At 39.3% G+C, this 27,225-nt stretch overlaps 2 protein-coding genes across 9 annotated transcripts in view; both read right to left on the reverse strand.

Moving 5' to 3' along the window:
• The window catches only part of csnk1g1 (casein kinase 1, gamma 1), a 33,957-nt gene extending 20,482 nt beyond the window's left edge, over positions 1-13,475 (reverse strand). For 3 of the 8 annotated variants that reach the window (XM_025901958.1, XM_005455695.4, XM_019353486.2), the window contains exons 1-4: positions 13,240-13,474; positions 4,646-5,056; positions 4,419-4,459; positions 3,478-3,547 (exon numbers count right to left, since the gene is read on the reverse strand). In XM_025901958.1, the coding sequence (XP_025757743.1) occupies positions 3,478-3,547; positions 4,419-4,459; positions 4,646-4,829 (295 nt within the window). In that variant the 5' untranslated portion in view covers positions 4,830-5,056; positions 13,240-13,474. Of the gene's footprint in view, positions 1-3,477; positions 3,548-4,418; positions 4,460-4,645; positions 5,057-13,239 lie in introns of all 8 variants that reach the window. The other 5 variants (XM_005455698.4, XM_019353597.2, XM_025901899.1 and 2 more) reach the window with 4 other exon arrangements.
• A 4,613-nt stretch (positions 13,476-18,088) lies between these two features.
• Positions 18,089-27,225, reverse strand: LOC100693631 (sorting nexin-1). The gene is made up of 15 exons (XM_005455691.4): positions 27,069-27,225; positions 26,428-26,581; positions 23,691-23,815; positions 23,451-23,517; positions 23,303-23,346; positions 23,072-23,213; positions 22,905-22,983; positions 22,699-22,774; positions 22,487-22,600; positions 22,200-22,293; positions 21,836-22,041; positions 21,205-21,348; positions 19,943-20,023; positions 19,414-19,485; positions 18,089-19,255 (listed from the first exon to the last, which is right to left on the reverse strand). Exons 1-15 carry the CDS (start codon positions 27,186-27,188, stop codon positions 19,205-19,207), a joined length of 1,569 nt encoding a protein of 522 aa, XP_005455748.1. The 5' UTR covers positions 27,189-27,225; the 3' UTR covers positions 18,089-19,204.

Consider the following 27,225-nt stretch of genomic DNA (forward strand, 5'->3'; position numbering starts at 1 on the left):
CCTCCTCACAATGCTGTGTCATAATCTCACTGTCTTGTAAAACCAAAGCGAAGATGCACCCGTGACTGTAATGGCAAATATTAACTGCAAGATGATGCTTGATTTTTAATTGAATCATCCTCGTTAATATCCAGCGACAGTTGGTTATGCATCAGATAACAACACCTGACAGAGCAGCTGAGTCAAACTACATTAATTCATAAAGACCCCATCATGCAGACATTGTGATAACCACATTGGCTGAGAGGAATGTAGCACAGTACACAGCCAAGAAGAAATGAGGTCACGTTATCCCATCTGGAAGAAGAGGACAGAGGCAGGTTAGTACTAAGAGAGGCAGACCCACTCTCTAAATATTTAATGAGTTTCCGCACAGTTGGCCTTTTCCAGCCCTTGCCTTTGCAAAACAATAGCCATTATACTCCCTGTCGGGTTATCACATATGCATGTAGAGCTCCAAAAAAGCACATCAAAGATCACCCACGACACAAAAAAGGCTTTTATTTTCCATGACAAACTGTTACTGGGGTCATCCCTAAACACTGTAACATCCCTTTGTTGTAAAGAGCACATTAGGTAACAAATTAAAACCAAACAAAAACAAAATGACCTCAAACAGCTCCTGTTTGGGTCAATATATCTGATATGTATCCATTATTATTGTACCCATTTTACCAAGACAACTGTGGATACTGTTTAAAGAAAAAAAAGATTTTTCTATTGTTCCATTGTTTCTAGCCTTCACACCCATTTCCTTTAGTACCAACACTTTAAAAAAATGCCTTAATTTCATTCTCTGTGGTGCTCATTTGATCCTGCCAACATTCTTGCTAGTGGTTGCTGTAACAGTGATGCGTCAGCAAATCCTGACTAATCTTTTATGACAAACTGAGAAGTTGGCAGTTATTACTTTGCATTTCATTCTGAAAGCTAGATAATAAGATTTGTTGGACATCTGGATAATCTGGAAAAATAAAAATGGCTGGCAGTGTGGGTACCATTAAAACTAAAATCGCTGTTTGATACTACGAATCAAACGGTGCATGGGAAAAATTGTAGGCATTATGAGTGAATAATAATAATAATATTAATAATAAAATGTGTATCAGGCTGTGGGGTATGTGGTCACATTTCAAATAAGAAAGTAAATTGTTTTTTTTTAGTTCCTTAAAGTTTTTAAGTTAAGTCCATGACTAACTGGTCTAACTGGTAGGAATAGGAGAACATTTACAACCTTAAGATTCACATTTCCCTATGAAGCTGAGAAACATCAAGACAGGTCGAAAAACAGGCACAAAGATCGAGACTTAGACTGGCCAGATTTTTGAAAGTACAGGTCTGAATGAATGTTTATGCCGCTTTGCCGAATATGTAAATAACCAACTCATTGCTAAAAATTCACCATGTCAGCTTAATCAAACAATGCAAGCGTTTCCACAGTTTTCAACTGCACAAGCTACTTAGAAAAAAGGAAAGAAAAAAAAACAACGAAATATATAATAAGACTTGATAATATAGATAAATATATTAAAAAAATATAGCCTCAAAATTATATCATGATTTAATGGTGCGATGGAGAAAGAATAAAATAGTGGAACAAGACAAAGATGAAGACTAGTTTGAGACCATTTCAAACAAAAGAAAAGCAAAACTTTTTCAGATGCCAGTAAAAATATACTATACCAGTAAAACTAAGCCACTGTTGGACAATGAATTATTTATAATGTCCTTTTCAGTAAGTCACAATGTTGTATGCAAAAAACTATGTTCAGACAGCTGCACCATGTTCAGCTGAGCATGCTGCAGACTTGCATTTTGAACACTTAGTGGTGGAAGACAAAGGCCTTCTGAATATAATTTCCACTTTCATTCCCAGGTACACAGTTCCTTCAAGAACTTACTTCCTGAAAGTAAACTATGAAGACGTCAAAAAAAGATGACGACTACCCTTTATGCTTGTTTTACACTTGAGCAGGGGTAGGGCAAAGGCAGTTCGCAGGCAGTTATGGACTGACAGTCCACCAGCACAGGGGGTTTGTTGTCATACAGCCAGTCTGTGGGCTACTCTTACTCGTGCTGTTGTTGGTCCATCAGCCAGCCACAGAGAAGAGCAAAGTTACAACATACAAAGAGCTTTAAAACAATGTATTTCTGATCTTTGATTTATTTTTTTTCCCCCCATGCTTCTCCCACTGTCACTCCCTTCTCTATTTGAGCCAACTCGTCTGACGATTAGGTCAGTCAAATCCTGATTGATTAGGACATGCAGCAGAGATTTTGGAGGACTGCACTAGAATATGTTTGTGGTGGGTGTTAACCCCTAACTGACACTTTTGTGGGACCATAATTTAAGCTTGCAGGAGACTGAGCCTTGCACTCCTAGCACTCCCTAGCTTGAGCCTTGCTACAGAGGCGTATCTAGAGGTGATGTTTCACATTATTCGTAAGGATTGGCGAATAGAGACGCACAGACTGATAACAATGCTTCTGACGAGAGACACGCTGCATATATTGGAGATTGGCTTGAGGACGGTCTTGTGAAATTTGACATTCCACCACAGAAAGAAAAAGCTGTTGTCCATGACAATGGTGCTAATGTTGTAGCAGCTGTAAAGATTTTGGTAGAAAAGCATGGACGGGCATCAGCGCTGCACTTAGCTGGCATTCACTGAGCTAAAGGATAAGCAGCTGCAATTGAGCACACCACAGCACATGCTTCAAGATGTAAGTACTCACTGGAATAGTATTTATCAGGTTACCCAGGCTTCTGGAACAAAGATGGCTTGTGACTGTCTGCTGTCTGACCCAGCAGTGGCTCCACGAGGAAAACAACACTATCTTGATCTGAAGCCTAAACAGTAGAACCTGACTAAGGAACTGAGCCAAGCCCTTGAGCCAGTTGAAAGGGCTACAGTAATCCTGAGTGGGAAACACTGTGTTACACTCTGTGCTTCAACAACTTGCCCAAAACCTTAAGACGTCCATAAAGAGTTGAGTTTTGCGACTTCACAAGCGAGGTCCGTTCAGGCTCATGTGCCTGAACCGATCACAGCAAAATACCAAAACTACTTTTCTGTTTCAACCTGAATCTCCAAACAAGTTCTTGCCACCTAATGAAGCATTATAGGTCCAAAGAACAGAACAGACTCTGGCACTCACTGCCAAACAGAAGCAAAGCAGCCCAATGAAAGCGAAAATGGAAACCACCTTTTATAGTGAACTGCACCTCTGGCAATACTATTTTCACCCAAGGTCACTGTTCAATATGCTTTCTATGCACGTAGGCATTCATCCAGTCATATACACACACTCCCAGAGATTAAAGTCAGCTTAATTTCAATATGTAACCTGAGAAGAGTAATCGCTTGTTGTGGAAATGATGCAATCTTTAGGTCGATCTTCCAAAACAGTCAAATCACTATCATGAAGTCACATAAAACCACCAGATGGGAGTAGCAAACAAATCTGTGACCTTACCTGCAGTTCCCAGTGTTTTGTAGAACCGGTACTCTAAATGCAGCTGTGGTGCCCTCGACTTCACTGGTTCCTGAATGGTAAACACATCAGACCAGTGGTCAGTAAAGCGGACATAAACACTGGAATAAATGCAGTTTTAATGCTATGAATTTCACCTTGCAAATGTTTGTGCATGAGCCAATACTCAGAGCAACACTTCAACAAAACATCACATTTGAGCTAAAGAAAAATAGTTTGAATACATCTAAAAACAGTCACTTTGCTGTGCCCCCAAATTCTAAACTTTATTTCCAGTTAACTGTTCTGAGCTTTCAAACTCAACACAACAAACTTTTTTTTTTTTTCAGCTCAAGTGTCAGCACACCATACAACAGAGCGAGTAGCTAAAAGCCATTTGGTTGGTAAGCTTAATACGTTGATTCTGTAGCAAATTACAACTCTCTGGTGAGCAATAATAAGGGCATGAGTCAGGAGCCATGATTTCCAGTCCAGCAGCCACTGGAGAGACACGCCTAGCTGAGCATCTACACCTCACTCACATTTCTCCTCAAGAACAGTTACATACAACACTACGATTGCACCACTGCAAATTGCAGTCAAAATAGCCCATCTTAATTTCACTTTAATATCAACACCTAATACTGAACACAGAGGAAAGAATAACAGTGGCATCTGTTTTATCCTGTTTTCAATGTGCTAATCATCTAGTTCAGTTTCTCATTATCACTGACTGTTATATTCAAGCAATTACAAACCATGCTTTCAGTGTTTTCTGTACCAACATTACTGATCCTGATTTAAACTCACTATTACTAATTTCCGTATTGGACCTTTTTCACATAATGAAGCGCTTTAAAAGTAATGACTTTCGCATTAAAATTGATTCTAAAAATCATCTGCAGATGTGAGAAGTCAAGCAGTAAAAGCAAGAGTGCACTTACCAGTTTAATAGCTACATACTCATTTGTGTAGAGATTTTTTCCTGGAATAAGACAGGAGAGCAAAAGCATGGTTCAGATGTTTTAAAAATAAATTAAACTATTTTAGAGAAAAGATAACGCCGTAATAGATTAGATGACACATTTCCAGCAACCTTTGCAGCATCCATGTCTGCTAGCAAATCATGTCATGCATAAATATTTTAACACTTGATTGAGATTCAGCTTACCAAGCTTCAATTCGCCAAAGTTTCCACAACCGATCTTCTTGCCCACACGAAAATTTGGCCCCACCATGAGAACCCCAGAGGAGCTGGAGGAGCCAGATGGCCGCGACGGGTGTCCGCTGCGGCCTCCCTGGGACACTTTAGCGCTCCTTTGTCGGTCGCCATACTTGTCTCTTTGCTGATCCATGGTGAGAGCAGCACAGGTCAGCGGGAGCCTGGAGTGATGTACAAAAAGGCCTCCTGGGCCGGGCCCACCACAGCCACAGCCCTGGTCACTGGAGGTGCCTGGATGGTACAGTCACTCTCATGGGACAAAACTTGATGCAGCTGACCGACACTCCGACCTGGCCTCACCCTCACCTCTAAGAGATGTTAGGCCTCGACATTTGTCACAGGAAGGAGAAGGTGAAAGACCTGTAACAAACAGCATATGGCAATACATAAGACATTACCCTTCAATAAAGAACATTTTACCCTGCTTAAACTCTTAAAAACCTCATTGCCTCAAAAAGAATACAGATGATCACAGATTAAAATGAACCAGAAAATGAAACTCAAATGTTTAGGTGTTAGATATTAATTTTTTTACGTTTTCTCTACTGCTATTATTAGATAAAAAATCTGAAAAATAAAAAAAAGAGAAAAACACTTTACTTCATGGGGTTATAATACAAAAGGTTTTTTTAATGACAAAATGAAAAATGCAGACTACCTGTTAGGTCATAAAATTTCACTGATTGTGATTCCTCAACAACAACACATAATCTAACTTCCCCATAAGAGACCAGGTTTAACTCATCTTTGAAGGTCGTTTACAGGCTGTTAAAAAAGAGAAACGAAAAAAAACTACTGTGTTTACAAGTACACAGTGCTAAACAAGGACAAATGGCTCACTCTAACAGGCTGCTGGGTGAAGAGATAGTAATCAGGTCACAGTGGTCATAGAAAACACAGCAGCTAGTTTGAGCATCAACACAAAAACCTTAAGTCATAGTTTGTGTTTCTGAAGGCATCTCACCACCCACAGCTAAACCCCACCAGACAAAGTCAGAGGAGAATATTATGTAAACAATTATATAAAGCCATGTCGGCTGGCAAGGGCACCAAAGCTCAATTTGATGGACACTGATCCGATTGTTTTGAGCACTCAGTAGAATCCTTTTTGGTTTCAACTTCTTTCCTTACATGCATACATTAAATTATGAGAATTCAGAAAATAAAAGCAGTTAATATGCATTTGCACAATTACTTATGGCATATGCTTTTTATCAACTGCAAGCCTCTTGGGGAAATCCCATTCTGTTAACCATTCTCAGCAAATTATAACACTGCTGAAGCAAGACAAAACGTTGTCTGTTAATTAGGCCGATTGACTATTCTGCTAATTATTTACTCAAAATACCTCTTCAATACTGAAAACAACTTTTCATGTTTTCAGGAAAAACATCAGCTACTACTGTTTTCATGACAATGCTGTAATTCCTGAGCATGGAAAAACTGCTGCTGAAAGTATTTGTGTGTGGGCTTCTGGATGACTCACGCTCAGTATTGCCTGCACAGATCTCAGCATCAAAGACAGCTAGTTTGCTCTCGAGGGCAACTGTGCAGTGTTACTATTACATAAAACCAGGAACAGCGCAACATAGCTATAAAACAAGCTTGCAGCAAGGCCCAATGGTGAGCATTTTCCATTGTGCAAATAAACATTTTTAGGCCACACTAATCCAGCATGCACCAGGGTTTACACCAGCTAAGCTAATGCGAGCTACTTAGCTGTACCTCTCAACTGCATCTGTTATATTGGTCACTTTTACAGTGTTTGTAATGAAATGATCTAACAGATCATTTTCCTTTATTGTTAACTGCACAAAATGCTTGTAACTCCAGTTTAGTTGAATTAAACTGTAGTATTTCATTTCTGTCTATAATTATCACTAATTCGCTGGTGTCTGTAGATCCATTTTGCATCCACATATGGCCACTTCTGGCTCCATGAACAATAATATAAAGTCCTAAGTATTTAAGGCAGGATTTCACAACAGTTGATGAGGGTAGGTCCATCTTTTATATACAGAGTGTCTGTTCATGCGAAAACAGCTGCACTTTACTACTTTATGTAAAATCACAGATAACTACAAAACTATACTTGGCCTGAGCTAAACTGAGCTTTGACCATTCAAACCTTTTATACCAAGCTTTAATTACAGTAAGCTAAACTGTATTCAAGTATAGCATGCTGTCCAAGTAAGAGAGACACATTTTCACTTGTTTTTAAATCAGTTTATATGAGGGTTTTCAAAACTAAATTTCCAGAAAATATAAAATCTACAAAAATTAACCACATAACAACATTTGAATTCAATTTTTTAAAAGACATGGGTGGCTATGTGAATAATACACGCTACACTGATGAAACCAAATTCAGCTGGTCTCATCAGTCTGTCAGTCTAGAAGGACAGCAGTCTGTATAAAACTTGAATATAATTTGATCCTCACTGAGTAAGTTTGTTAGTTTTTTCCTTTCCTTTTGTTTCATTTTTTTGGAGATAAAACATAAATGTGGTCTGTTTCATAAATGTCTAATTTATTTTAGCCAGGTGCACTAGACTACCATAGATCATCTATGCTATAAACATGCCCTGGCATGCCTAACCTGAGGATTACCATGTAGAAACATCAAAGGAAGGCACAAAATAATTCATGCTGCAAAAAAGACTTTCAACCTTTAACAGCAAAGATGCACAGCATCTGTAATACTGTAATAATTAGCATTTAGTTTGGTTTATTTACTGTACTGCTTGTTGATGTGTTTTAATTAAAGAATAGGTCACATTATTACAGAGGTATCTCTTGTGGGTCTAAAAGGACCTACAAAACAAATATTTTTGAGCGATATTGGTATTTATTATACTGGACACATTCAATCTGTGTAGATGAATTTTAGTCAATCCCTAATTAATAAAGAGGAGAACAAAGTCAGGGAATCCACTGGATTGTGGGAAACCATAGAGAATCAACTACTGTGAAGACCTGCGGTCTGAATAAACGGAGTCTTTAGTTGTGATGTAAGGATGGGAATCCCCTGCCTTTATCCTGCTGGAGGCACAGTGTCTGCTGATAAATGAAGCTATGTTTGAGGATACACACCTTCTGGCATCCTATAAAAGTAAATGTGCTTCTGAGAAATAGATGAAAGGAAAGGAGTTTATAATATCAAATCCCAGATTACTGATTGAACTGTAGCAGTCAAATATGTCATGTATTGAAAATAAATAAAAAAGTATAGGTTGCTGGTGCATTTTCAAATGTATTCTTCTAATACATAAATGAATGATTTGAAAATAAATCTCCTGTCTACAATAGTTACCGTCTCGTGTCTCATGGTTCTTGGCCGAGATTAATAAAAGGAACAGATATTTTCAGACCTAGGTGACTAACAGAAACCAGTCAAATCTGAAACACTCTTAATGAGAACTGATTCTTGTTTCCCAAACATTTCTGGCAAGATGAGAGAACTACTGAACTACAGTGTACCTGTAATATTATGGATGTATATGTTACATGTGAACTACATACATACAATATAACAATTAGCACTCAGTTGTTTGGCTAGCCGATGCGGAGCAGCCTGTATGGGAAAGTCAGGCCTTTTGTTACAGGTATTGATAAGCTTTTATTGGTAGCAGTGCCGTTATCAATTCTGTTTACAGCTTAGGTTCCTCATCAATGACCTTGTTGATTCCTGATCTTTGTGCAGTAAAAAGTAGACCTAAAGGAGTTTTCAATGACAAAGCTACTGGGTTTTTTTTTTTCCTGTTGCTTTTTTAAAATCTCTTAAGCTGAAGAGAGTAGAAAAAAAAATGTGACCTGGGTGTATAAAAGCTTCCCTGTCATGACTTTCACATCAGCATTTTTGCTTCTCTTATTTTTGCATAAATGTGTCTTGTTGCAATTGATTTTTTAAATGTAAGATATCATTAAAATAATAAATACTGGCAACCTGTCCAGGGTGTAGACCATAGAGTCTTGCCCTAAAGTAGCTAGCAAGCAAATCTGTATAAAGTTGCATAACCAAAAATCATTCACTCTATGTAGCTTTACCCCAAGATCAACAATCAGGCCTTGTGATCACACAAACGCAATTATTAACTGGATAAGTAAACACAGAGGTTCCCAGTCTAATATGAAACACATTCTTTTAAAGTGGTATTGCTGAGTATGACCAATCAGAAACATTGATAAGTCTAATGAAAAGAAGCAAATAATTTTACACAGGAAAATAAAATTCTATTATTAAAACAATAATAATTAAGAATTTCAACACACGGTTCTGGGCAGAGAACCATGTGAAAACAATACAACTATGCCCCCAAACCAGGGGACCAAGTGTACATGAAAGGAGTAGTTTAACATTAAAGGCAATGTATGAACATGGGGGCGTTAAGCTTTGCTCTGAATTGAAAAACATCTACAACATCAATAAATTTAGACTATCTGAAACAAGAAGGAAAGCTGGCAAAAATGAAGACTGTAAGTTAACACACTTATCAACATTAAATCTTTTTCATTATTATAGAAGAAGCAGTCAGATTACAATTGTTATTCCATTAAATTAATCTTTAGCCTCACTCTTTCAGCTGCAGCCTTCATGGTGTTTAACAGTCTGAGAGCAAGTCAAGAATAACTATAATTCAAATGTGGGCTTAGTCTACATGAGAATTTAATATAAGGTTAATAAGTACAGATAGGTGTCTGGCATTAGGGTCATTAATTTAAGGCATAGAGTACAAAATTATTTAAATGTTTTAGGCCTAAGAGGAAAAAAAAAAAAGCAGGTCACTTCTTAGAATCTGTATTTCTTACTGAAGCACTACTGAAGACAAAGACTTATCAAAAACCTTTCTATCTGCGCAAGAAGGTGGTCTGAGATATCATCCATTTGTGGTGACACCATGTTCTGGAGAACTCAGACTTCTTAGCTGTTAATCTCTTATCTCAAGTAAAAGATCAGGTTAGGAGGCGAACTGCCTTGGAAACAGTGAAAAACCAGGTTAAACCTAAAAGCTGTATCACTATGCCACTAATGTTGCATCATAGTACCGTCACCTGCCAGGTTGTTAGGCCCTGACTGATCCTGAGACCAAGGTAGGCGGCAGCCTTCAACACACAGGTTTACCTCTAAAAACCCTGTAAGGTTTTCTTCCTGTGGCTGGAGCTGGTTAATAGGCGGCTCTCTTTCAGTAATTTCAGCTGGAGCTAAATTAGGGAGCATGAGCTTTTAGTCAGCAAACCATTGAAAAAAGGAAGGGGGGTGCAATTGATTTGTAGCACAAAAGAGTAAAACAAAAACAGCTCCTTATCATAAACGAATGCAAAACAAGTAATTGATTACCCCAAATATTTTGTTCTCAGTTATTGGATGCTAAAAATAAATAACGTTTTTTTTTTTTTTTTTAAATCATTAAGCAAATTTAGGAACTCCGCATCCATCTTGAAACAAATCAGGTGCTTACTTTGAACCACCTACCTACTGAAATGAACCTTAATTTCCATGGTTATTGAGATGGGACATTCACATGTATATAATGATAAGTAAAATCCTTAAAAAAACAAAAACCCATACACTTGCAACATCTCTGTAGATAGCATGACGCACTGGGGCAATGTTACACTAATTCACATTATGGCGACAGTAAGCCAAGAAAAAGGAAAAACAGCACACTATACTAAATATTTACTACCACAATGAATAGAGAGCTATACCTGACACCACACAGCTGAAACAGTCATGTGGTGGCCTGTCTTGCTGCTTGGGTAGATGGATCATCCCAACACCCTGACTGGCTAATATGTTTTGTATTTAGACTGCTGAATTGCTCTTGATAAGCTTGGAGAAACACAATAACAGTGGACTTAATGTCCCTCTGGACCTAATGTACAACTTCTTTCGCAAACAGAATAGTGGCGAAAGGTCTAACGTAACATGTCAAAAGAAGCGCCAAAGTAATGACAATACGAAGCGCAAGATGTAGTCTGAACATCTGAGAGAACACTTGATGCTAATCATATGATCACCTGAGTTCAACTACATATATGGAGAAAATTATGATTTTGATTGATCATCAATCAGTACTATTTTTTGACCAGATGGCCCAACTCCAGCAGATGCTATATTTAGTTTTGTCCTGGACTAGAACAGATTAGCAGTAAATACAGCCTCCCTCCTTATGATGGTATTGACTTTGTCATGGCACAGCCTATGTTTTATGATGTGCTCATTTGTACAATGGTATTTCATTAGACTGCATTAAAGCTAAGTCAATATTGTAATTACTGTGCTCTAATTATTGGGTTCAATAAGAAAATTTTTAAAAAAAACCTCAAATATTTTGGATTTTTATACACCAATGTACAAATTAGATTGCCACTTCCTTTTTAGCTGAAAATAAATAACTGCAGTCACTTTGTAACCGCTAAACTAAATCTCAGGATACGAGACTTACAAACGATCCATTTAATGCACTTAAACCTTTGCATATTTTGAATACTTAAAATGCTACTCTGTTCAGGTAAAGCAGACTGTCTCCACAACGGGGATATCCTAAATCTTTACAACTTTGAATGACGCTCACTATGCATCAACAGGAAATGTGTCATATTACTGGAGATGCTTTCAGAGTTGAGTTGTTGTTGCTGATCTCACATATCTGTCACATCACTGATATTCTCTCATCTGAAAATGTGCATCGAGGCATTTTATTTTCTAGTTCTAATCCAGAAATGATGAAGGAGGAATGTGGCATTTGCAGAAATATCTAAGTAATGTATTATGACGGCATGTTTTCAAAGCCGCTGAAATACTGAAATGTGGAGAGAATCAAAAACAAATTTGTCTGCAGTCAAATCAGAGGCACAAGAGTTTATTGGATTACCATTTACTGGAAATCAAAAGTTTAGGAAACTTGATGCAATTGGTTAATAGTCAGCTTTAACACTCAGAACTATTCAAGAGTACTTTTCCTTCAGTATCACAGTCAGAAGGCACTGAAAATATATTTGAAAAACCTTGATGACAGTGCACAAATGTGCCTGTCAAAATACTACGAGAAACCGAAAGATGCTTTAAGCTGATTAGCATCTATTAAAAATGACTAATCTGTTGACATTTTTTAACCATTTTTTATGGAAACATAAAGGCTCTCAGTGCAGTAATTAACCTTCAGTGGAAAGATCAGCTTGAGAGGGGGGCTTGCCAACAGTGCAGACTCCTACTGTGGCCGTGCCAGCTAAAGGCTGCTGTTTCTCTCCTTAAACGGAGCAGCTCTTATGAACTAGAATTGAATTTTTATAGTCCAAGCTCTTCCTCCTCTGAAAATTCACACAGTAATAACAACAATAAATAAACACATAAAAATAAATCATAAGCATGGCAATGTGCTATTTTTTCCTTAGGTTTGAACTAATGATTGTGCAAATACTGCATGATCATCAAGAGTGTATCATACAATTGTAAATTCAGCCAGTTTGAACAAACATGTTCCAGATACAAAAACAAGTTTTTAAAAAAAATAGCTAATCTATTTGCACTTTGCTTAAATGCGGACCTTCCTAAGCTGTGCAAACAGTGAGCCTGAGCTCCACACAAACTATTTCACATCATTTATCATGTGCTCACGATGACTTATACTAGACAATTGTTTAACTACTAATATATCAATAAAATGTGACCTTCAGAGGTGCTTTACGGAGCATGACACGCCGTTATTATATTGCAAAATACCGATCACAAGTCATCCCATATTGATTCAGTAGCAAGACACTTTACTTTAAGACGGTCCACGTGTATTAAAATATGACTAGTAGCAAAGAAAATGTACACTGGAGCTACACACAGAAGTAAAATTTAAACTGACTTTAAGCCCGAGCGTGCGCATCTGGGACGACCAGACCAGATCCACTCCAACATTTACAACTGTGCCGACGACGAGCAGGCTGACAGGGGGGGCCTGGGTTCAACCTTTCCTATTGTGAGCATCCCTCACCTTGTAGTAAGCAGTCAAGACACTAGGTTTTCTATGTGAGGAAGTGCTGGGTAAAGGCAGCTGAGGCTGATCGATCCTTTACCAGCAGGCCTAAGGTTAAATCAAAACAAGGAAGAGAGGTGGCAGCTGCACGTCAGCGTTTCAAAGCCAGCCGTATCATTAGTGTCGGTCACGTCGAGCAGTAGGTAAACGAACCATCAGCTCAGTAAAATTACCTTCACGCCACCGTCAAACCAGACTGACCAGCCATAAAGCTAACGTTAGCAAACATTACTTAGCCACAATGGTTGGACTGGCTCAAAATATGGTGTGAGAAAAATCACAGGATGGACATTTTCATGTTAATTATGAAAACCGAGTAGTTTTAAAGAGCAGCAAATGCAGCAGCCCCTCTCTCTGCCTGGTGTCAACGCCTTAGCTAGCACCTACTGATGGCTAGGTGACAGCTGGACCGAGTGCAACAAGGAAATTAGCTCCGTTAGCAGCGAAAACATTAGCCAAGAACCAAAAGCCTCCAACTAAATGCTGCTTGGCTAGCAAACCCCTCAGGCTCACCTTCACTGTGGGAAATCCAGACAGTCGGGACACAGCTTGTTGTTTTTCGCGACGAAAAACGCAGACAAAAACGCCGACTGTGATGGGGAGATTTTCTGTGCTGCCCGTTGTTGCTGTTGTCTCAAGCTAGAACAGCCGAGCGGCTCTCTCCATTCTTCGTCTGCCTTCGCTGCTCGTGAGAGGTTCGAGCATACCGGATGTAGAAAGACGGCACCGCCCGCTTCACCACGCACACTTCCAGGTCACACTGAGACTGGCTAATTAGCGACGAGACCATTGACTGTAAAATCAGTCATTGGTCATCTTTATCTAATGCACAAGTACATACTTCTATAGTTGTATACCCTTAATATTTGCACATGTTCTACAGAGAAAAGAAAGTTTAATAGTTTGAAAAGAGGGGCACCTCAATTTAAACCATATATATAATTTGTGCTATATACTGGGATATTTATAATTAACCTATTTACGTATAAGTATTTTATTAGATTTTGTAAGTTAGTAATATTTAATTAAATTTAGTCAGTTACAGTTCTTACTGTCTGGGAGCAGCTGTGACCACATAATTTCCTCATGGATTAATAAAGTATTTTGATTATTTTATACAGTCATTGTGTAATACATTACTGTTTTTAGTGATGGGCTTGCACAAATTCTGGTGCTTGCGCTTCCACAATATGTGAAATATAGAGCAATTTCAATTAAATTCGATTTGATTCACTTTCATTTTCAATAGCACCAAATCACAATAACAGTCACCCCAAAGTAAAAACACTACAATAACACACAAAACCCCCCAAAACAAAATAAAAAAACAAAACGATCAGACCGTCCCCAATGAGAAAGCACTTGGTGACAGTGGGAAGAAACCTCTGGCAGAACCAGGCTTAGGGAGGGGCAGCCTTCTGCTGTGACAGGTTAGGGTTTAGGGGAGGAATACGGGACAAAAGTCATGTTGTGAAAAAGAGCCAGAGATTAATAAGATTGACAGACACACAACAAACTTACCCATGAAATCTGCAAATCCATTATTTTTGTAAGTCTAAACAAATCCAGCATAAAAAAATTGTGTTGGTACTTTTGTCAATCAGGGAACTCCAGGTTGTTTTATTCCTTGAAGGGATGTAAGTTGTCTTATTACAAGGATGCTAAAGAGGGTGGTGTCAAAATATTGTGGCACTGCTTATATGTAATTTCTGTGTATTTTACATTCAACTAATTTTAACCCCGTGCCATAACCTTCTACGTAACCTGATATGCACCTCTCAAGAAATTTAACTACATGTCAGGTTGATGCATACCACAACGACTTGAATGACATGGTTAGGATGAAGATTTCCAGCACAAGTCTAAATCAAGCTTTACAAGTTAAGACTGGAGCCTGGGGCAAACTTATTATACAGACTAGCCCGACTCTGACACCAGCCCATTGGTAATTTTTATTATGCTGTATTGCCCAATCAAATCTCTTAACACAACCCTCCCTTACCTCGCCTGTGCACCTTGTAGAATTTGTTTTAGTGTGGAAGAAGTGGCTGATAAAGATGGAAACAAAAGCAAAAAGGTGGAGCTGAAAAGCTAAAAGAGCACATTAAAGCATATGTAGAGCACATGTTTTACAGAATATGATGCTGGACATTAAATAAAATATAGAGTACTTAAAATGAGCTCAATCTGAAACATATGAAGCAGTAATATTAATTACTTTAACATCAATTGGGAATGTTTTTCTGCAGAATAATTACTTTCACTTTTGATATCTTATGCAAAATTTTCCAATAATGCAATTCTATGTCTATTGAGGTGTTTTCATTGTGGCTTATTGCATCTTTTCTTAAAGGAATGATTTGAAAAGTTACCAAAACACTAGGTGTTTTCGGTTAATAATAAATAATTTTGGTAACATAGTAGATATTTATTCAACTAAAAAAATTATTAATATTTTGTAATTCTTCAGCCAGGAAGAAGTGCGGAAAGTTGAAGATGTCCATATCCAGTTTCACTTGTTAAATTGCTAAATAGGGCAGGAAGATGTTATGTGTGTGTGTGAGAGAGAGCGTGAGCGGGGCAGGAGAGGGGGTCATCTTTGCGATCTATCTATCCATCTATCCATCCATCCATAATTGGATCTTCTACAGTCACTGTATCAAGACTCCAACATGTCTCAGAGAAAACACCACAAAAAAAAAGTTTCCCCCGACTCTCCTCTCTGGGGTGACCAGTTAAATTCCCCAGATGACGTATTATCCATCTGAAGGGCATTAGCTGAAAGTAGGAAAGAAAACCACAATCTAGAGAACAGGGTTCAACAAATGCAAGCAGAGAAAATTAAACTAGAGGAGAAGTGCAGACAAATGGAGCCCCAAAATAAACACTTGGAAGAAACGCACAATGAATTTCTCATGAACCGACAAGACCAACAAATTAACAATACACAATAACAGCCCAACATTCAGATTTTAAATGAAGGCTGGGGAATAATATTTGGATAAGTATGGCAGCAGATTATAGACCTGAGAACAAGAAATAAGAACAAGAGAAAACACATAAAGACCTACAGTGTATGCTTCAAAAAACAGGAGAAATCAGGAGTTAGAAGACATGTACAAGCAAGTACAACGGAGGAATACAGACACGAGGCAAAGCTAGTACAGGAGGCAAAATAAAAAAGAACTGAAAGAAAAGCTTGAAGAAAAACAAGCAAAATTAGAAGAACTGGAGAAAAGATGCAAGAAAGTTGAGGGGGGGAAACGCAGAAGTAATCGATGACATAAACAAACTCATCCTTCAGAAAAAAGAGCTCCACGAACAGTGTCTGAAAAAGAAGAAACAACGCTTCCGCTTTCTCAAAAGGAGGGACTCTCCTGCTTTCTCACTTGATCATGAGGAGGTGTAGTCTCATCTTCCTCCACCTTTCCTCTCCCCCTTCCTCTCCGATCATCTCTCTATCGGTCTTCACTCCCTCTTCATCATTTTTCTTTTTTCACCCTCACACCCCAACCAGTCACGGCAGTTGACTGTCCCTTCCTGAGCCCGGTTCTGTCAGAGATTTCTTCCTATTTAAAGGGAATTGTTGGGGGTTTTCTCTCCTATCTCTTTCCTCCTTCCTGTTTTTTCATCTCCCCTCTCCATCAAGCTTCCTTTTTTCTCCCCTTTTGACATCCCTTTTTGTTTCCACCCTACTTTTTCCTCTTGCACCTTTCCTTTACCCTGTTCTTTCACACTCATCTCCCTACCCTGTGTTCACTTTTGAGAACACAGGGTAGGGCAATAGGAGGAAACAACAAAGACAAATTAATCTTTTTTTTTTTTCCTTACATGCATCAAATTAATGTCTTCATTCGAGAATAATTTAAGGACACAATGGAAAAATAACATATCTACAAGTCTTAAAGATAATCCTAAACCAAATAGAAACAGCTCTGCACTGGACTACACCCCCTGTAACTAGGGCCCCTGAAAATAAGCCACTATGACTAGTCTCCATCATGACACACTAGTCCTTGAAAGCAGTTGAAATTGCTGACTAAATAGCCAGTAGCTCCCCCCACTCCTTTACTATTAACTAAGTTAATAGCAATGCTTAATCTGTCATTCAAATGTAATGATAAGTTAACAGTGGGAACATTAGCACAAATACTGAAAATGGCCAATTGTGTACATGTTTAAAATGAATAGATTATTTAAGTCTACAAAGCACATTCCCTCCTAGGAACTTGACCATAAAAGGAGGCCAAAAAGACCCAGACTGGTTTTGGCAGTTCCTGGGTGTTGCCAGATGGAGGCCAGGTGCAGTCTGAAGTAGAGGTAAGAAAAAGATTAGATGCAAATCTTAAAACCTTAAGTAACTCTCTTCATGATTTTAAAAGTAATGTGGCAACCATATACACACGTTAGATTAAAGCCACTGCAATGTGCTTAGAAGTCACAGGCCTCCCCGTGACACTGCTCCTGTCCTTTCTGTTGTGTTTCAGAGTAGTTTTGCCCTGGTCTCCACCCTCACTACGTCACACACGAGAAGCATCACTGATTACACATCTAGGCTGCAGTTGGGCTAGTTAAGATGGAGACATCCCCTCATTTGATGCTAGATTATTGTGCCTCCTGTGGGCGAGTAACCAAAGAAATTGTTGATTTGGCCTTGACCAGTTTTTCTGTGTGCAGATGTCCACTGCTGAAAAGGAGAGCTGCAGCTAGACAGAGAATTACTGGAGAGAGAGAGATTCTAGAAGGTTTGAGCTGCATACCAGATACTACTCACCAGTCCCACCATATTAAACTCTGCGGCTTCACTCACAAAAGACGGGCTACATCTGCCAAAACATGCAATAAACGTTCTGAACTTTTTGTGTGTTCTGCACTTGTGTCCACGTCCAGCCTTCTTGCACGACAGATTCTTTAGTGCTTTTGCAGGTATGAGGTTAGATAGAAATGATTTTTAGACAGTTGTTCCATCACACTTCAGCAATAGGAAAACATCAGTTAATCTCAATTTCCATAATCTAGAAATTTGAAGTCACTACTCAAGAAATCTCTGTATCACAATCTCTTTATGACTGTGCATGGATAAAGGAAGATAGTCTAGGTGTAGCATAGACACCATGAGCTAGAAAATGAATAAAGTAATTAAGTTGATCTTATTCAAGTAAGAGCAACCTTTTTAAAGGGAAAATTCAACTTGATAAAAACTTCAGCGTATAGGGATGTGCATTTTTTTTTTTTTTTTTTTGCAGAAGTCAAAAGCTGTGTACCTTATACTGTAACCTACATGTACAGTATAAGTCTAGAAGATCACAATTTATCTCAGTTCCCCAGTGAAATGGAAAATCCCACCAAACACATAAAAGTGTCCCAAAGCTGAACTAATGATTTATTTTGTACATCTACATGTACAGCATTTCCAGGAAAATGTGTGTACTAATGCAAAGTGGTTACAAAAATAAAGCACATTCTTACGTAAATATGACATGACAGAAAAACTACACTTACAAATGCTGATTAAGAAAATAAAGGATCATCTCACTTGAATGTCTTTCTGTCATTGTTAGACCAGTTTCTCAAAACAAAAAAGTATGATTAGCAATCTGCACAAGTTCTGTTCAGTGCTTTATATGTGCACACTTGTAGATGTCAGACACTTACATGGTTCTAGACAAATCTCTGTAGCAGTTCCCAGTGGTTTCGTTTAGGCCTCCACGTCTGACAAAATAGGACCAAATATATACTCTTGAAGAAACTGACATAAACGTAACTATCATATGTGTCACTGTAGAAAATACTACCAAAGCAGAGATTACATTTTCACACCCTGCACTCACTGTAACAACTTATATCATTTTGTAACACCTCTGACAAGCTTGTAACCTTGTCAAATCTGCCTCTATCATCTAATACGTAATCTATGATATACTGTTTGAATGTGCTAATACTCCTGGTACATGGCCCCAGGTATCAATAGTGTTTGTTTGATAATATAAAAAAAAAACCTCTTGAAATAGTACAATTCATTTTAGTGCATCAAAACATTATCTGACATGCATCAATCTGTTAGTGTGGAATGACTCACATATGCCTATCTTCTAATGTAAACTGTAGGCAATGCTACCTTGGGACAGTACCTCCATGTTAAAATAAACAAGAGACATAAATATATATCCCACTGACAGGACGGTGGGTTTTACAGACACTCATGGCCCTGTTAATCTCTGCTGGACTCTTGCTTTATACCATCTTAGATCAGGAACATAAACAAGGCAATATACCAGAGAAATGCTGTGGAAATGTGGCAGCTTATCATATCGAAGTACTGTACAAGATAAGAGAAGACGATATCATTAAAAAAACAAAAGAAAAAAAAAATGGACGGAAGTTTCTTGTGTGTTTCAAAATTGTCCTCTCAGTTCCTGCTTATAGAGGTAAAGTGTTCAAAAAGGCAGTCGGGGTCTTTAAAGAGTCTCCCTCTTCATCAAGCTATGGCTTTCGCCTCAGGCAGGAATGCCTCCCAAAACTTTATGAGCTGGAAAACAATCAGAGTGAGAAGAAGATAAAAAGACTATTAAAACATTTTTTTAACAGTAAGATGTTAATCGTTACCGAAGTTTAACAGCCATGTTCGTTATCCTCACAAATACTGGTACATGTTGGATATGATCCTTAATATAGTTAAGTGATTACCCGCTGTTGAGACTGCAGCATTGCTTCCAGGTATTTGATTATCTGGCTCTTGAAGTCCTTGGCTTTCTCTTTCTGAAAAGACAAGAGTTGTCACATCTAAGGTTCAAGCCAGCTGTAGGAATTTCTGGCAGAACTTCCCCTGCTTCCGAGGTCAAAAGGTTAAAAATCACAAGAGCTGAAATCCACCAACTTTATTGTGAAGAACAATCCACTGTAGCTTTTGGCTTTCATCAGCTTTCACAGTCCCCTAACATTATTTATTATTACCTGCTCTGTTCTCACATTCATGTGAATCAGTGCAATCTGAAGCACTGAATCTGAGGAATGTCAAGAAAAGTGCATGTTTGAAATCAACTATCTTGAGTTCACAATGAAGTTGCTTGTGCTACTGGAAAAACCGTAAGTGTTCACCAGGTCAAATATATACAGTGGCACTCTTAAAATTCGAGCAGTGACAAAATGAGACACAATTATTTTACTTTGATGCTAACTTTTGGTGAGACATTAAAAGAAACCTTTCCCAACATACCTCAAACCTGAGAACCTCCTTGCGTACAGTCATGCCAATTCTGTCAAAATCTCTCTCGTACTGAGTAACCCTCGCCTCCCACTGACGACACACAAAGGGAGAAAAAGAAACAAATCACCACAACTTGCAAAAGATTACAAAACACAAGCTGATAAATACAGAGAGACTACAGATGACTGTCGACATTGACGGAAAAGAATGAAATCCACTCCTCGTAGTGAAATCAAAGAGGTGATTGAAGTGTAGCCTTTCAGCTTTAATTCAAGGTATTACGCAATAATATTGCTGTAAGAGTTTATACTGGCTCAAAAGCAGTTGCTGGTTTCCTTTGTAAGTTCGAGTTCATGACAAATTGAGGAAAGGTCAGGAATTTGATATCAGTGTTGATGATGCGAGTGAAGGATGCCATCAACAACAGCTTAGTGGGATGGTAACTGTAGGAGTGGAAAAATAACCAATTCAATACTTTCCAAAACAGAATGAATAACCTGGCGAGCTACCAGCACCAAAAGAATATGACACACAAAGTGAATTTACACACTAAACTGCTTCACAACATTGGGCCAAGCAAACAACACTGTAATGGAAAAATCAAACAAAAAAACAAAACGAAACAAGCCAAAAAAAAAAAAACCCTGATGTATTTTCTAAGGGGTCAATGCAACAACTTGTTAAACCCAAGTGTAGCTGACAACCCACACTTCAAATTAAATTCCTTCAGTGTCACACTGATGTGAAACCAATTCCACTAACCACAATACTCTAACAGATACCAAACTATACTAGTGTTGGTGCAGTTTAATATTAACCAATGTCAGAAATTGGTGAAAAAGCAGCTTCACAGTCCCATCTTACAAAATAATCTAGAACCATACGGCAACTTGTTACATGGATTTTCGGTTTGCAGCTTTTTTTGTAATCTTGACAAAAAGAACTAAATAAATGAACAAAATTACTCTTACATCTCAATTTGATAAGAAGCTGATCATTTAATAAAAGCAAAGAAAAAAAATGTTTATATATTTGAAGAAGTTGACATGTTGGTAATGGGAGTGTCTCCTAAATCAGAATAAGATGACAAAATATTTTAAATGAAACACTTTTTTTGTTTGGGTTACTGTAACCCGCTTGTCAAACTGGCCTGATCAACAATCTGCTGCAGGAGAAATTTTAAAAAGAAAAGAAAAACCTTTAAAGTGCATTTTGGTGTAAACTGAAGACTTTCAGTGCTGCATTAACTGTGTGGTCACTGCCACTGTTACCTCAGTGATCTCTTCTTTGGCCTGCTGCAGTTTGTCAGGTTTGTTGGCCCACAAGAGCTTGGCCTCGGCCTCTCTCTTCTTTTGGAGTGTACTCTGAGCCTCCTGCCACCTCTGCCACGCCCGCATGCGCTGGTCAAAGCAGCCCTGTGGACATCCATTTTTAGATCAGACAGTGGTAGTAGCAACACCTGATCTTTCCACGAAACGGAACAGACAGCTTGTCTGCAGTAAAAGTGTGACCTTGCACCATGTTGGAGGTTGGCTACAGATCTAAGGAGAGCCCTTATTGATGTTGTTGTTACCTTCTCAAGTGGTGCGATTCAAACATAAAGCTGTGCGTATCGCATCACTGACTTGCACAACATTAAATGGCCCTATTCACACACTTGATTGTACATGTATAGATTCTTTTGGACAAGATTTTTATCTAAATAACTTTTAATTTATTTAGTTTTACGAGAGAATGGCAACATAAATACTCAAATTAAATTACCAACATCAGGAAATCCTCAAATGTTCCTTTCTCTGGCATGTCACCCTCATCTCCCTCAAGAAATATATTTCATCTATATATCTACCCTATCCTATCCTATTCTATCCACCATCCTAGCAGTACAAGTAGAAGGCTTACCCGCACAGCACCCAGCAGGCGGATGTAGTCGCCAAGCAGTTCTGCAAAGATGAAGAAGTCACTGGCTGCCTGCTCTTGATGCAGCTGCTCCATCTTGTCCTCCACCTCTGCCAGCTGCGAGAGGGCCCGTGACAGAGCTGTATTGTCCTCAGAGTTCCCGAGCATGGCCAAACTTTTGGCAAACACTGCTGTGTTCCCACATAGCTCTGGTATTAAAGGCGGAAGCAGAAAATATATTCAGATTACTTGTTTCACCCTGAAAGAACTGAAAGAAAGCTGGGCTGAAATGTTTTCTTTCCCTACATTAATTTGATAAATGATGCAAAGAAAAGCTCAAGTCAATAAAAAAAGAGGGGGAGCTCACCTTTCCTGTGATTGACAAGGGAGTCGACCACGACATGAAGCTTCCTGAGCTGTTGCTCCTCATTCTCCACCTCCTGGAACTTGTCCTCGAACCACTGAGAGACACAGAATAAACATCAGCAACCTCTTCATCGTGTTTAGAAAGGCAGATCTGTTTGATGCCTTCTGCTGGCTCCACAGATCTATCAGGGTCTGTTCCTACTCATCCTTACTCAAATTTACATTTGGAGGCCACATGTGGAACGCTATGTAAAAACTAAACACTTCAGCCCTCTTTTCAGCCCTTACAGTGTCAGACTCGTTCATCTTGATGGTCATCTTGTTGACAGCGTCTGATGCCTTATTGATCATTTTGAGGAAACCCGCTCCACTCAATGCTTGGGTGTTCACGGCTCTGGGCAACTGCACATAAAGCATTTCAAGAATTATACATTTAAAATTCAGCAATGGCCTGTCAAGTATTTGTCCCATTCCTACTTTTTATATCTTGAAATACTCACATCTTCTCTTTCCAAGAACTCACGCACGTCAGGATCCTGTAGTAAAGATGGGTGAGACACTACTCTCTGAAGATACCTGCATAAAGCACAGTAGTATCAGGGATGAAGTGTGTGAAGCAGAAAATGTATTTAAAAAACAACAACAACAACAAAAACTAGATATGACATTAATAATGTCACTGTGTAAATCATATATGGATCCACACCTCTCCAGAGCTGCTCTTCTCCTCTCCACAAACTCTACTGATGATGGATCATCCATTCCCACCTTCACTTTGGTCATTCCTGTTGGACCAAATGACACGTGTCACACAGAAGGGACCGAAAAAAAAAGGGCAGAAACAAAGAACAAAACAAAAGGCCTGGCACCCACCTACGACACTTTTCTCTGGTGGTGGTGGAATGATGCATCCATGGAGTGACTGCTTGACTGACAGCTTTTCATAAAGGCCCAAGAAGTCACTAAAGCGCCTCCTCACAGAGAAGACCTTACTCCTAAACATGGGCAAGGAAGTCTGGTGGAAGATATAGCAACAGGACATGAGAAAGGCACAACAGCAAAAGCTAGTAAAAGCCATGAATTAACACAAGCTGGATTACATACCCTGGTGGATACTTTGTAGGCCACATATGCATTCATGCCATCCCCTAAAGAGGACAAAAACATCACACAATTAGCTACTTTATAATTAATAACATTAGTTTAATCTATAAAATGTAGAAGGTTGTATGATGAAAAAAAAGAGACTGACCAACTTTCTCTGGGTTTGTGACAGCAACATCCACATCAAAACTGTCCTTGGCCTCTTCCTCTTCCAGCTACAACCAATAAGAAGACAGCAACACAACTCATACCTTGAACACAAACAGTTCAAAGATTTGGGTGCATCAGACATACACCTTCGTGTTTGCAGCGCAGGCATTAGAAAAGTATTCATGCTACTGAGATTCTCACAAGTTTTTAGAGGGTTCGGCTCAGCCGTGGCCTGTACCTGCTCCAAGGAGGTGGGCTGCATGGCTGCAGGGCTCGGAGTGAATGAGGAGGCATGTCGAGGACCAGAGGGCTCCTTCCGAGCGGAGCTGCCGGACTTGTCTGTGCTCAGTTCCACGTTTGCATCTGCAGAAAGAAAGCCTTTTCATTCATCTTCCAGACTTTTTACAGACTGGCTGTCATTTCTTGCTGCAAAAAGTTTCATAAATTCAAATTCAGATTTATTGTGGAACTTTTTGGTGACCAGCAGCATCTACAACCGGCCTTAAGCCTCTTCTGATGACTGACAGCTTATATCTACTCATAACTGGATTTTCATTTCAATTTTTTGTGCAGTGTGGTTTGGAGGAAAGGTAACAGATACTATATGAAACTACCCAGAACAAGATTTCTCAGAAAAAAAAATCTCAGGAAAAAGGCAGACATCTCCCAAACTGGGGTCATAGGTGCATGAAAATGGTCAGCTAGTAAGCTGTGGTGTTTAAACAGTGCTCAATTGCGGAGGTGGGAAGTAACGAAGTACAAATACTTTATTACTGTAATTAAGTAGAATTTTCAGGTATCTCGACTTTACTTGAGTAGTTTTTCCCTGACTACTTTTTTACCTTTACGCCTTACATTTTCAAAACACACTCATTTGGGTCGAGTTATTATTTCATCACTGCGAAGCTCCAAACATCAAACTGATTTGAGCCTAAACAGAAACACGTGGAAGGCAACCCTGTTCGTTTATTCATCACCAGAGGATGGAAGAGACGAAAGAGGCAAAACTGTGTGCTTTAGTCTGGGGTTAAAGTGGGTCAGGGTTTTTTTTGTTTGTGTTTTTTTGCCACAACACCGGAAAGACTGCAGGTGTCAGTGAGTTGCAATTGCAGTACTTCGACATCTAGCTAGCCCTACTGAAGGTGAGCGAGCATAAAGGGAAAAACAAACAAACATCAGCAAACACACAAACTGTTTGCGTGCAGTTTGTTGCACAGTGTATTGCTAGCTGAAAGTCCAGCTGCTGTATTTCAAAGGGAGAGAAAAGAAAGCTAACTTCACTCAGATGAAAGAAAGGTTGCATAAAAATCCTTTGCAGGTTAGTGCATTATAAACACGTTAGTTTGCTGTACTGTGATAATTTAAAGTAAAGAACAGTGTGTGACAGTGGTCAGAGTTAGGTACATCAAGGGTAGCAGGGAAGAATCTGAAGTTAAACTGATGATGCTTCAGTCACTGAATTCCACCTTCATTCCACCTGTACAGTGTCTAATATAACGACAGCATAAACAGTCTACTGTCAGTGTAGAGGATGGAAATGAGCCAGAACAACTCATAAACTTAAACAACTGTTAAATTTAGGCGTGTAAATCCACAAAGAGCAGTACACCTCAGCAGCAGGAGTTATACAGTTCACCTGATCACAGCCTGCATATTAAGAACATCTACTGGAGCTCTCAATAGAAATTATTTTGAGTTGTGTTTCCTTTCCCCATATTAAGTCACTGCAACTGATTTTAGAGTTCCTCTACCTGCTGAATCCACTTTAACCTCTTGCCTACTCCCAAAAATTTATGTTCATCTAGACCACAGGTGTCGAACTCCAGGCCTCGAGGGCCAGTGTCCTGCAGGTTTTAAATGTGTCCTTAATCCAACACAGCTGATTCAAATGGCTAAATTACCTCCTCAACGTGTCTTGCAGTTATCCAGAAGCCTGGTAATGAACTAATCATTTGATTCAGGTGTGTTGACCCAGGGTGTTATCTAAAACCTGCAGGACACCGGCCCTCGAGGCCTGGAGTTCGACACCCCTGATCTAGACGTAGCATTTTCAGTATGAGAAACGTTTCCTCACTCATCCAAGTGACGTGCAGTCAGCTTAGACTGAAGAAGTCACTTGGATGAGTGACAAAACCTTTCTCCTGCTAAAAACGCTACGTGCAGATGAACAGAATCAACTTTTCGGGATTTCCTTACCTGGATGATTGAGCATGCATCAGACTCTTCGCTACTCATTTTCCTGTTTAGAGTCAAATTCATCCTCTATAATTTCCCCTTCTCTTCATTGAGCTACTTTTATTTTCTTACTTTGAGTACATTTCATTCCCTGTACTTTATTACTTTTTCACTTCTACTTGAGTAAAGAAGTTGAATCGGTACGTCATCTTTTGCTGGCGTGTTTTCTAACAATAGTATCTACTGCTGTAGTCCATCTGCTTCGAGGTCTTATGTGTTGTGCATGCAGAGATGCTCTTCTGCACACCTTGGCTGTAATGAGTGATTATTTGACTTGTTATTGCCTTCCTATCAATATGCAGCAGGGCCATTTTCCTCTGATCCAGTCGGATCTGCAGTTTTTGAAATACTCTAAACTTTCTGGCACCAACTACTATGCCACATTCACTTAAATCATCAACATTTATCTTTTTTCTTGACCTGGTTTCAAATCTGAATCATATTTTCCATGTTATCTTTTCACAACTGAGTGTATTCGTATGATCTCAATTATTATTATTATTACTTGATTACATGCTATCTGATGTGCATACTTTTAGTTATCGGAGACTACTGTTTGCATAATCTTGAGTTGAGTAAAGCAAGCTGTCACCATCCTTGTTTTTGTTGTTGTTGTTGTAGTATTATGTTATCTGTGCAAGATCGCCATGAAAAATGATACAGCCAAGAGCAAGAAGCTGTGGATGCTGCAGAGTCACGAGTGAACTGGCAGATGTTGTTAGCGGGAAGTGTGTCCTCACCAGCAAACAGGTCGTTGTCATCGTCGGAGTGAACTCCGTTGGCCTTGGCCGCTGTGCTGCTGGCCGCCTCCTCCTCCTCGCTGAACAGATCTGAAGGCTCCTCGGTGACGCGGTCGGGCTGAGAAACTCCTCGGCTCACAGACACGGGGTTACTCTGCAGACAACCACCACAGAGACGAGCTGTCATTACAGTTTGCAGACCGTTAGGACAGGGGCTGATAAGCAGGGTGGAGTAATGTGACTAACGGAGCCCACCAACTTTTTATTTATTAATTCTGCTAAAACGATAAGTAAGAGGGGCTCGACTGTGAACGAAGCCAGCGTTTTAATTAACAATTAACCAACGGGAACAGGCCGAACAAGACAAAAGCAGTGATAAAACCTATTACTTGGTAATAAAGAGAGGCCAATTTTAACTCTCAGCCAACTCCGGACACCTTTCAAATCACTTTCGCTGCTTCCAAAGAAAACCTTCCCATATTTCGCGACTGTCCGTCAAAGCTTCAACGTTTCGGGATGCCCTGAATGCAGGTCAGTTGAGATTAAAAAAAAAAAAAAATGCAGGCTTTCTGACTCTGACTTAATGCAAACCTAAAAACACACGTCAATTTGTTACTGGTGTCACCGAAGCGGGAACCTACGTTACTAACGAAGATGTCCTCGCCGTCATCGCTGTCCGCGTCTGCCATGTCACACAATCCCGGCTCTGACTCCTCTGCTGTGGGGAAAGGAGGAGGGTTCCGATCCGAGCTGGCCGCCATATTCCCTGTTGTGAGCACAACTGGCGTCCCGGAAGTG

Source organism: Oreochromis niloticus, linkage group LG1 (assembly GCF_001858045.2).
Source record: "Oreochromis niloticus isolate F11D_XX linkage group LG1, O_niloticus_UMD_NMBU, whole genome shotgun sequence".
Lineage (NCBI taxonomy): Eukaryota > Metazoa > Chordata > Actinopteri > Cichliformes > Cichlidae > Oreochromis > Oreochromis niloticus.

What these genes read in the sequence shown, in the direction of transcription:
- LOC100693631 (XM_005455691.4), bottom strand. Translation starts at nt 27,188, where the DNA reads ATGGCGGCCAGCTCGGATCGGAACCCTCCTCCTTTCCCCACAGCAGAG. An exon ending in CCTACAAAGTATCCACCAGG is followed by an intron (nt 23,214 to 23,302) that starts GTATGTAATCCA and finishes ATCTTCCACCAG; the next exon opens with ACTTCCTTGCCCATGTTTAG. An exon ending in AGAAGAGCAGCTCTGGAGAG is followed by an intron (nt 22,775 to 22,904) that starts GTGTGGATCCAT and finishes TGCTTTATGCAG; the next exon opens with GTATCTTCAGAGAGTAGTGT.